The 11,840-nt window shown below is 45.1% G+C and overlaps 1 protein-coding gene across 3 annotated transcripts in view; it reads left to right on the top strand.

Moving 5' to 3' along the window:
- Nucleotides 1-10,827: 10,827 nt before the first annotated feature.
- SLC24A3 (solute carrier family 24 member 3) overlaps nt 10,828-11,840 on the top strand; it is a 503,439-nt gene continuing 502,426 nt past the window's right edge. Inside the window, exon 1 of one of the 3 annotated variants that reach the window (XM_077951123.1) lies at nt 10,828-11,659. In XM_077951123.1, coding sequence (XP_077807249.1) covers nt 11,215-11,659 — 445 coding nt within the window. In that variant the 5' untranslated portion in view covers nt 10,828-11,214. The remainder of the gene's footprint in view (nt 11,660-11,840) is intronic. The other 2 variants (XM_077951122.1, XM_015149569.3) reach the window with 2 other exon arrangements.

Genomic DNA, 11,840 nt, shown 5'->3' with positions numbered 1-11,840 from the left:
AGGGGTCTCCAACTATTGTTTTTGACCATTTCTCCATTCAATCACATTAGTTTTTGCATCATGTATTTTGAAGCTCTGTTGTTAGGCACATATATGTTTGGAATAATTATATTTTCTTGATGGATTGACACTTTTATCATTATAAAATGTCATTTGTCTTCAGTAATAACTCTTAAAGTCTGTTTGATTGATATTTTTAAGCCACTCAGGTCACTCTTGGTTACTGTTTGCACGGTTCATTGTTTCCCATCTTTTCACTCTCTGCTTGTTTATGTCTTTTAACCTAAAGTGTAGCCCTTGTAGATCGTATATACTTGAATCTTACATTTTTGTCTATCCATTGTGAAAATCTCTGCATTTGGCTTGAAGTTTTAAATCAATTCCCACATAATGTAAGTATTGATAAGGTAGGATTTATACTTGCCATTTGTTATTTGTTTTCTATATGCTCTATGTCATTTTTGGTCCTCTATTTTTCCATTGTTAGTTTATTTTGTGTTAAGTAGAAATTTTCATAGCATACCATTTTAATTCTATTGTCATTTATTTTACTAATGTTTAAACTTACTTTAAACTGGGGATCACAAAGAACATCTTAACACTGTATTTTCAGCTAACACCACCTTAATAATAAGAGTGTATACAAATTTTACTCTGACATGACTCCATTTCCTTCCTCTCTTTTATGCTGTTATTGTCATCAAGATTACATCTTTATACATAGTATACCCATCAACACAGATTTGTAATTATAGCTTCAAGCAATAGTCTTTAAAATTAGATAGTATAAAAAGTTGCAAACAAAAAGATAGTTACACTGTTTTTATATTTATCCATGTAGTTACCTTTACCAGTGTTATTTCTTCATGTAGATTTGAGTTGCTCTCTAGTGTCCATTCATTTCAGGCTGAAGGACTCCCTTCAGTATATCTTTACTTAAAAAATGGATTTTATTGTTTATATTTGAGGTTTACAATATGATGTATGGGTTACATATAAAGAGAAAGCTTACTATAGTGAAGCAAATTAACATATATATCAACTCATATAGTTACTTTTTATTGTAACAAGAGTGGGTAAATATCTACTTATTTAACAAAAATCCCAAATACAATGCAATTTTATTAATGATAGTCCTCATGTTGGACATTAGATCTAGACTCATTTATCCCACATATCTGCTACTTTGTAGCCTTTGACCTATACCTTCTCATTTCCTTCCGTCTTTGACCAGTAAACCATTGTTTAACTCCCTATCTCTGTATATTTAAAATTTTTAAGAAGATTCTATATATAAGTGAGATCACGCGATATGTTTCTTTCTGTGTTTGGCTAATTTCACTTAGCCAAACGTCCTCTGGGTTCATCTACATTGTGGCAAATAGCAGGAGCTCCCTTTTTAATGCTGAATGATATTCCTGTGTGTGTGTCTTTGTGTTGACAAGACAGGTTTGTTTATCTCCTCATCTGTTGACAAGTCTGCCAGTTCTGCTTTAAAAAAATATGGAAATGTCTAACCTCTTCTTTAATTTTGAAGAATAGCTTTACTGGTGTAGAATTCTTGGTTGACAGTTCTTTTTTTAAGCACTGTGAACATGTCATTTCACTGCCTTCTAAATTTCATGGTTTGTGATGAGAAGTCAGTTGTTAACACTATTAAGCCTCCATTGTATATAAAGAATCTCTTAATTCTTGCTGCTTTCAATATTCTCTCTGTATTTCAACACTTTGATTTAAATGTGTCTAGATGTGGATCTCTTTATATTACTTGAAGTTTACTGGACTTCTTGGGTGCATAACGTTTTAATCAAAGTTGGAACATTTTGGGGCTTTACTTCTTTAAATATTCTTCCAAGTGATTTCTCTGTTCTCCATTTGGGACTCCTGTGATGCATATGTTGCATCACAGGTATGAGGCTCTATTCATTTTTATTCATTCTCTTTTCTTTTTCTTTTTCAAACTACACAGTCTCAATTGATCTGTCTTCAAGTTTGCTGATGCTTTCTTCTGCTTGCTCAGATCTGCTGCTGAAAACCTCAGTGAATTTTTTATTTCAGTTATTGCACTCATCAACTTCAGAATTTCTATTTGCCTTATTTTTAAAAGCAGTTTCTATCTCTTTATTGAAAGTTTCTATTTTGTAAGACTTTTAAAGACATGGTTTCCTTAATTATTCAAACATATTTAAAATAGTTGACTTAAAATCTTTGTCTAGACTACACATTGGGTACAGTGTACACTGCTCAGGTGATGATGGGTCCACCAAAATCTCAGAAAACACCAATTAAAAACTTACTCATGTAACCAAACACTACCTGTTCCCCAAAAACCTACTGAAATAAAAAAAAGTAAAGTATTTGTCTAGTATGTCCAATATCTGGGCTTCCCCAGAGACAATGGATGTTAACTTCTGGTGGTGGTTGTTGTTATGGGTCATACTTTCTTGTTTCTTTACATGTCTAAAATTTTTTTCATTGACAACTGAACATCTCCAATAACATAACATGACAAGTCTGAAAATCATATTTTTCCTCCTCCTTAGGATTTGCTGTTGTTGCTATTAATACAAACTGGGCCAGGCATGGTGGCTCATGCCTATAATCCCAGCACTTTGGGAGGCTGAGGCAGGAGTACTGCTTGAGATCAGGAGTGCAAGATCAGCCTAGCAAGATCCTGTCTCTGCAAAGAACAAAAAAAGGAAATACAACTTGTAGAGGGGCCCTTCTGTTTTCCTCTACCCATTCCTTGTTGTTCATTGTTTGAGCACAGCTCTCTTTTCTAGTTGTCATTCAATGCTTCAGAAAAAATGGCAAATAACTGTTTACACGACAGTTGAATACCGTGGTAATCATTGTTGCAGATAAGATTCATCAATGGATGTTAAAATTAGTGGGTGAAATTTTGAAGACAAATAAAATTTGCATAGCTTCAAAGTACCTTTCCCAAAATATTAACTCCATGTTGTCAAGGTTAACAAGAGTAATAAGACATATTGATGTCAGAAATCCCATGGTATGAGGCAATGAGGAGGACGTGGCATAATTTCATTGCCATGATGCATAAACTCATCCAGATAACGAGAACATATTAGTCAAAAGTAAATTGAGGGGCATTTGTGAAACAAATCATCCGTACTCAAAAGTGTCAAAGCCATTAAGGAAAGACTGGGGAAAAAATTATGAAACTTGAATAAGGTCTGTAGTTTAGTTAGTAGTATTGTTGCTATGTTAATTTGTAGCTCTCATTATTTTACCATACATACACAAATTGATAACATTAGGATGAGATCCATGAAGGGCCCCTTGGGATTCTCTGTACTATTTTTATGACTTCTGTAAGGCCAAAATTAGCTCAAAATAAAAAGTTAAACAAAAATTGTTGTACCCAAGGTGAGAGGATCACTTGAGGTCGGGAGTTCCAGGCCAGCCTGGCCAACATAGTGAAACTGAATCTCTACTAAAAATACAAAAATTAGACAGACGTGGTGGCATGTATCCTTAGTCTCAGCTACTTGGGAGACTGAGGCAGGAGAATGGCTTGAACCTGGGAGGCAGAGGTTGCACTGAGCCAAGATTGTGCCACTGCACTCCAGCCTGGGCAACAGAGCAAGGCTCCATCTCAAAAACAAACAAAAAAAATTGTTATACCCAGTTTTTAGCATCTTAAAGGACTAATTTTTATTCCTTTAATAATTTTTGTCATCTTGCTCAAAAACTTGATATTTTTGGACATGGTATTTTAATGAGAACATGACTAATGCTGACTATGGGTAGGAACACTCTGAAAAATTAAAAATGATTTCACCAAGGTGTTCTCAAATTCTCATGATACCTTTTCATCAGGGTTTAAGTTTAAAACCCTGTTTTGTGTTTAAAATGCATTATATGCACTGGTATTGTTGAACTAACATAGTTTACAATGATGTGGGATTTAACTTTGAAATTTTTCTTTTCTATTTTATATGGAATAGGGTGTCTTGCTATTCACAGCTAAATGATGTAAGCTGGAATTACTAATGCTGTAGCTGGAATTCTTATTCCTTGGAGACTTTAGAAGCTATTGCTTGTAGATTACTTTAAATGCTTAAACATTGGGAATTTGGTTCTGGTGGTTTTCCATATTTAAGAGGTGTTTAAAAGCAAATGAAACATGGAAAGTTGAAAAAATGAAAAGGTATGTGTAATCTTGAGTGCTGTAACATATAGTTAGCTGTAAATACGGGTAGTTATGAATTCCTAGTCATCTCATTTATGAAGAAATATCAACCAAATCTATGCTTTTCAATCTGTGGATTTTGTTAAAATGCAAGTTCTAACGCAGTGGTCCTAGTAGTCTACCTTTCTAACCAATTCCCAGGTCATGCCACTAACTCCTAGTGCCCGCTGGTCCAGGGAAAACATTTGGAGTACCAAGAACTTAAATGACAGGAAAGAAAATGCTATGCATGAGTCCTGTCTATTTCTGGCAAAAACTTTCAAAGAAAGGGACTTAATTTTTTTAAAGTGATGTATTTAAGTACCTAAAGGAACTCTTTAATTTGAGAAACTCTTGCCAGTGAAACAAACTTGGGAGACAGGAAGAGCTGCATGTGACACACCAGTCATCTTAATGTCACATGTCACCTGAGTGGAAATGTGGAAAGAAAAGAGGCTGTGAAGTCAAAGATTAAGCTGAACCAGTCAAGGGCAGGTAGGAAACACCTCCTCTCAGGCACACAGAAATCCCCCAGGAGGAGATTTACCGCTGCCACCAGGGGGCGCACCGCCACAGCGATCCCAGGAAGAGCGTCTGGACCCAGTCATTCTGCAATTCTGGGTCTGGAAACCTGGGCGATGAACTGAGATAAGGAGATGGACACAGCACTGTATAATGTGAGACCATCCCATTAGCCTCAGGTCTCTCTGGGGATGACGGCTTGGTGATGGGTCGTGTATTTACCACTCAAGTTTTTGCACTGGACAGCTGAACTGGGCTTGAAATGGATTCCGCAGTCAGATTTGAGGCCTTGGGCAAGAGGGGTTTGCTGTGATTATCCCCATCAGAATAACACAGGGCTGTCTAAAGTACAAAGAGCCAACTGACATTGGCATTTCTTTCCTCTGAATGTTCTGTATTTTCAAAATGCTACATTGCCACAAAGCACCCTTCTGTGGAAGGGTTGGCATCATCTTTTACCACTGAGGAAACTGAGGCGCAGGGGAGGAATGGACTACACTTTAGATCTGTGGCCAAATCAGAATCAGAATACCAGCTTCTTGCTCCAGCCAACCACAGCAGACCACCTGGGGTGGGCAGCCCTCCCCCTGCCATCTCAGGGTTCCTCTGAATGAGCCTCGGGCATAGAGCTGCCAGCCAAGGCTGGGAGGAGTGGCTCCTTGGAAGGCAGGCCTGGAGGCCCAGCCTAGCCTCATGCTCAACCCTGCCAAAGTCAAACCATGTCAATTTCTTTCATTTAAGTCAACTTGTCTTAACTGCTGACACATGAACAGATTCTTTTTTCTTTAATTTCTTAATTAAAAAAATTGGACATACTGATGGAAGAAAAATAATTTTAAAGCTATAGAAGAGTATAAAATAAAAAGTGAAAGTCCCTCTTCATTCACTGACCCCCAACCCAAATCTTGTAATCCCACATCCCAAAGTAATCAGAGATTGAGTGAGAAACAGAGATGATTTTGCTTAACTTTACAAAAATGGGATTATACAATTCTTACTGTAACTTATTTTTTTTTTTCACTTAAGATATACTGTATATCATGGTCTACCAGGATGAAGTTTTGAAATTTAAAAATGCTAAAACATTTTTTAGATCTATTGTCTTGATTAAAAACATGGGATTCCTAAGCCTAATAATTGTATGTTCACAAAAATAACCCTTCAGGGCTCTCCCCAGGCTCCTCTGCCACACTCAGCACCTTGTCTGCCCAAGCTTACAAGGGCAAAATTAAATTAGTGGCATGTATATGTTTTCTTTCTGAATGATCCTGATAGAATCAACAAATTCCTCAAATCGTGAATACTTAATGTTTGTCCTCTGTGGATTAAAAATTTTAATCTTTTTATTATTTATGGGGTTCTGAATTATTTCTTACAGGAGTCTTTAAGAAACATAGTACTCGTGTGAAAAAGGAAATACATATAGACATAGCTACAGGGTGTGTTTGCATACTCTGTCTTTATTTCTTCCAAACACCCCAAACAAGACAATTAAAAATATCGACAGACAGGAGCTGGATGGTATATTTTTGCTTTTTAGACTTTCCCTACAGGATTTACCAAAAAATATATGCCAAGCTGTCCTTTTCTCTGAAACAGCAGATCTCAAACCTTAATATGAAAAGATACTTGGGACCTTGTAAATAGTGCAGATTGTTGAGCTTCCTGAGTCCCACGTCCTCAGGATAGGGCTGGGGATGCACATTACTAAGAAGCTCCCACGAACTTTTTCTGCCCAGCAGAAAGGAATTTGATTGACAGGATCCTCCATGAGTTTGTCATGGCCGGGTGTGAATCTTTCCTGATGGAACCTATTCTACTTTCCTCTGATTTAGAAGAAAAAGGAAATGGGTTGTACTGACTTTTGCCATTAAAAGTTTCCTCAAACTCTAATGTACATTGCAGGAATTCTTCTGTGCTTGTCTTTGACAGCTTGGCCCCCTGAAGTTTCCCAGTGGACCTGTTGTCCTGCAGTTTCCCTTGGGCTCCTCCTTATGTACTGATTTGAGAAGCAGCTGATGACTGTTTCAATTTCAACTGAAGTTCCTTACAAAACTAGCTAATCTGGGAGGTCATTTGTCTCTGATCCATATGTAGTGGTTTGATTATTCTTGGCTTATACTAAACTTGGAAGGGAACTGAAGCATTAGGTAAAAACAACCTACACCTTCACAGCGTGAAAAAGAACACACCACAGCTACACACACCGCAGTGGACAGACATCACAAAAACAAAGATGGGCAAAAGCAGCCTCCCTTTATCTGAGGCTCAAGGACAGGCAACAATGATCTAGGGTACAGGGTTGGGAAGAGGCGCTATCTCTGGGGAGTTACTGCCTGGTGAGGGGCTGGCACAAGGGAGACTTACAGGGAGAGCAGGAAATGTTCCATGCCTTGGTCTGGAACCTAGGAGGATGAATACACATATACAGTCATTGAGTTAATGCTTAAGCTGTGTATGTTTTGCCTCATGTATCTTATACCTCAACACATTTTCTTTTTCTTTTTTCTTTTTTTTTTTTTTCTGACACGGAGTCTCGCTCTGTCACCCAGGCTGGAATGCAGTGGCGTGATCTTGGCTCACTGCAACCTCCACCTTCCAGGTTCAAGCGATTCTCCTGCCTCAGCCTGCTGAGTAGCTGGGATTACAGGCATGCGCCACCATGCCTGGCTACTTTTTGTATTTTTAGTAGAGACAGCGTTTCACCATGTTGGCAAGGCTGGTCTCGAACTTCTGACCTCAGGTGATCCACCCGCGTCAGCCTCCTAAAGTGTTGGGATTACAGGCGTGAGCCACCGTGCCTGGCCAACAAATATTTTTTAAAGGCAACTGTGAATCTGACAATGGTCCACTAGGAAAAAAAAAAAATCTATAGTCATATTCATGTGGTGAGTTAAAAACCAAACAAATGCACACAGTTGGGCAAAAAAGAAAATTCAAAATTAAAAACTCTTCTAAAAGAAGCAGTCTATTTGAACTCCAGTCATAAACTGAACATTGAAAATAATGTGAGCTCACCTTGCAGACACAATACTCTCAAGAGAGCAATTTTTTTTTTGTCCTTCAAAATATAGCCAGTTAAGAAAGTGTCTGAAGAAGCAGCTTTCCTGGCTTTTTGATAAAGACGGTGGACAAGAATGGGGGTGAGAAGACACAAGTTGTTAGGTCTTCCTTAGTAAGGATGGGGTTTTGTCCAAGTCTATGTGACTGCGCAGGCGCAGGCGGATTTGTCTGGAGGTGATCAGTGCTATCAGTGTAGTGGCTTCCTGGGCTATGTTTGCGTGAGGCAATGACAGGAAGCCTGGCCCTTCAAGTCTCTAGGCAAGACGGGGATGCTGTATACAAGGCCTGTTCTAGGCATACTCCATGGGGGAATTTCTCCCTTTCATCCTCCCATCTGCTAACATTAGGTCTCACTGTGCTTAAAGGTTTTCCATGAACACCCAGGGGTCTTTCCCCTCTGAGCATGGGCCAGGTCTCCTTGTGTTATGGAACAGCAATGGTGAGAAAGTTGATGTCTCTTTACCAAGAAAGTGGCTTTTCTGATTTTCTCTTCCTCTCTCCTCCTCTCTTGTAAATCAATGGCTTGCCTGCCACACCTGGGAATGTTTGGTGTTATGGAGACATAACCTTGCTTTGTCCTGGAAACTGCTCCACAAGGTCTGGGCGCTGGTGGCAGGAGGAGGCTGGAGAGCTGGAAATAGCACAGGAGGGCACCGAGCTGCACCTAGTTTGGGCACAGATGAGGTCCCATTCACTGGCTGGTGGGTGATCTGGCCTGGGCTGAGAGTTAGCAAATATAGTCACAGGAGGCTTTCTATTCTTTGTCCTAAAGGCAGAACTGAGAGAAAGACTAACCACCTTTATTCACCACCTCAGTCAAGGTCTCTGCATGGACCTGAAAACAGAATGTTTATGGCAGGTCAAATCAGGGGGAGTAGACAGTGACCCTGGCACCCAGCCCAAGGTGGGGAGGTGCTCTGTAAATACACCTGTCTTATTCCTGAAAGGGTGAAGACCCCCACACATCTGGGAGTGATCTCTCTCTTTCCAGGCAAGAAATACTCTCAGACTGAAGTATCAGAGCACATTCTTCATTCCCACTCTTGCTCCTTTCACAGTTAAGTTTCTGGGGGAGCTTTCAAACACTGGAAGAGACAGGTAGGAGAAAAAATAACTGTTTTCTTTGGAGAGGAGCCCCTGAGGCCTGTCTCACTTGGCCATCACCTGGTGGGCTGAGGAACCTACCAGGTCTCAGCTGCTGCCAGCCTAGGGACCAGGATCCCCACCTTTCTTCCCTAGGTGGTGCCTGGTCGCCCAAGGAATTGCTCTTTGTGCTTTACTTTAATGGTGCCCTTCACTCCAAAATCTGTCAGAATGAATAGAAACCCAATCATCATTTCTATGTGTCACAGGAGTGCTCTCCCTCCACCCCCCCCCACCACACACACACACACACACACACACACACACACTCTCCTGGTGTTGAGATAATTTCCAAGAAATTGCCAATTCCTGGTTATTCTCCTTCCTCCTGGCTCCCTTCCTAACTCCCCCCTCCATCACCAGATTACACAATTCCTTGAGCCTATGGTATTTTGCCCTGGAGCTGGTGTTCATTTCCTAACTCAATTAATTCCAGATTCCTTCTCTCACCTTTTATTTTCCCTCGTTTTCACTAGAAAACACAATTTGAGTGTCTCTCCTGGTTAGCTGAATTCTTCTCACCTACTAAACTTTCTTTTCTGTGTCTCCAAAAGCTTGATGGAGATAACACAACTAGAGAATTCTCCCCACACGCTCCAGCATGGATGAACTCATATTTTTACATCCTCCTTAGTATCTGCAGCCAAAGCAAAGGGAAAACCACTCAGGCATTGTGGGGGAGGTACCCTGAGTGTCTGGAAGATGCCAGGCTGAGAACAGCAGTAATAAATGATATACCCAGTAAGGAAAAGTCTCTGGTCTTCCTGGGTGAAATGGCCTTTCTGTGGAAAGGAGGCCACCTATGACCACTTCCTTTGCCCTTTGCGGTGACCTTGCTGTCTCCAGATGCTGTCAGGAATTGTCTGGGAGGAGATCGGGGTGGCGGGGGGTGGTAGAAGGTCAGTCACAGGTGGGGACACCTTTGAACTCTGCGGGCCCTCCCTGACCTAGACTGGGGAGCCCTGTACAGAGGTTCCCTGCTTCCTTCCCACCTCCTTAGGGTATGAAGCCAGATTCCCTGATCTGAATGCATTCCATGGAGATAGTCACTCAGACAGACACCTGGTTTCAGGTGTTCCCTTTCTCAACAAGGACTTTTGTTTTCAGCCCCACCACAACGGCATCTCCTCCTCAGCCCAGCCAGCAGCCCCAGGGTAGCATCTGGGAATAATCCAAGGAAGCCCAATGAGGGAGAGTGGGCTGTGTCTGGGATGGCCAGGGGTCCCCTTCAAATGGGCACCTTCTGCAGGGTCGTGAGCCCAGCCATCTCTAAGGCAGCCCACACCTTCAGCAAGGAGGGGCAGGAGACCTGGAATGGGGAAAATGGGAGGACTAAGGCTCTAACGTCGGAGATAGGGCAGGCTGCTGTTACCTGCACAAGGCCAGGAGCCTCTTCAGGCCGCCTCTCCAGGGACCCTGCCCGCCGTCCCCACTTCCGATCAGCCACAGTGCTGGGCTTCGTCCAGCACGAATAGAAAGCGAAGTGTGAGCCCAGGCCAGAGGGGGGAGCCCGGACACCCTTATGGAACCAACAGCCACTGGGAAGGCCTGTTCCAGATCCCGAGTCGGGCGCACAGGGGGATCCCCGCAAGGGGGCAGAGGGAAACCCGGGAGGCCCGCGAGAAGAGGCGATGCCAGCGGCTGGGCTCGGGCAGCCAAGTGCACTCGCGGCGCCCCGACTCCAGGTAGCAAGTAGAGAGGAGGCTGAAGAGCCCCTCGGTTTTTCCGAAAGTTTCCAGCGAATCCTTCTTGGTGAAGATCGGCCTCTGGGAGGCAGCGTGTGTGCTTCCCTAGAGGGGGCCCCTGCGCCGTCCCCCTTCCCCTGGCACGGAAGGGTTGAAGAACTGCACACAGGGATCCCTCCCCAGCCCAGTCTCCTCCCCGCGCGCCCCCTCCCCGCCGTGCCGGCCAGCGCCGGGCTGTATCCCAGGCACTGCCCCCCGCCAACCGCGGCCCGACCAGCTTCGCCGCTGCAGGCTGCCGGGAGCCGCGCTAGCTCATGCTCCCAGCTCTCTCAGTGCTCCCTGTTCGCTCCGGCCCGGACCCGGCCCCCAGCACGCGGACCATGGAATAGGAGAACGGCCCCGCGAGGCGCTCCTGCAGCCGGCGAGGCCAGAGCCAGCCCGGGGTGGCTTCGCCAACCGGCGGAGTTGGCCAGCGGCGGGCCCTCCTCCCGTCGGTCCTCCCCCGCTCCTCCTCCTCTGCCCCAGCCGCCCCCGCCTCCCGGCCGCCCCCGCCGCCCCCGCCGCGCCGCCGCCCCAGGCCGAGCGCGGGCGCGGAGCGTGGGAGCCATGGCGCGCGAGGAGGAGCGGGACCCCGAGAGCCGGGAGGCGGCGGCGCGGGCGAGCGGCGAGGAGGAGGAGGAGGAGGAGGGAGGGGAGGAGGGACTGGGCGATAGCTACGACGAGGGCGACGACGAGGAGACGGGCAGCGGCGAGGAGGAGGAAGAGGAGGCGGAGGCGGCGGCCGGGTGGGAGCGCAGCGAGGACGCGCGGCTGCTGCGCGCAGGGCTGCCTCCTGCCGACGTCCCCGCCGCGGCCGCCCGCGATAGGAGCGGCCGCCGCCCGCCGAGGCCGCCGCCCGGCCGCCCGAGGATGCGGCCGCCCGGCGACGAGGACCGCGCGCGTCGCCGCCGCCGCCGCCGCCGCCGGAGGGACCTTCTGCTGAGCCAGCTCTGCTTCCTGGCCTCGGTGGCGCTGCTGCTCTGGTCGCTGTCGAGCCTGCGAGAGCAGAAGGGTGAGTGCACGCTGCCTGCCCCGAGTGGGCGCTGCGGCTCCGGCGGCTCGGGGCTCCCGGGGCCGGGCGCGGGGCTGCTGCGGGCGGCCCGGCCGGAGCCCCGGGATAAGCGGGCTGGCTTGGCGGGGGGAGTGGGGTGCCGGGCACGAGGACTCCCCCTGCCCCACGCAGAGGCATGGGA

This window comes from Macaca mulatta, chromosome 10 (assembly GCF_049350105.2).
Source record: "Macaca mulatta isolate MMU2019108-1 chromosome 10, T2T-MMU8v2.0, whole genome shotgun sequence".
Taxonomy (NCBI): Eukaryota; Metazoa; Chordata; class Mammalia; order Primates; family Cercopithecidae; genus Macaca; species Macaca mulatta.
The sequence above is the reverse complement of the archived record's forward strand: the minus strand, read 5'-3'. Positions and strand labels throughout refer to the sequence as shown.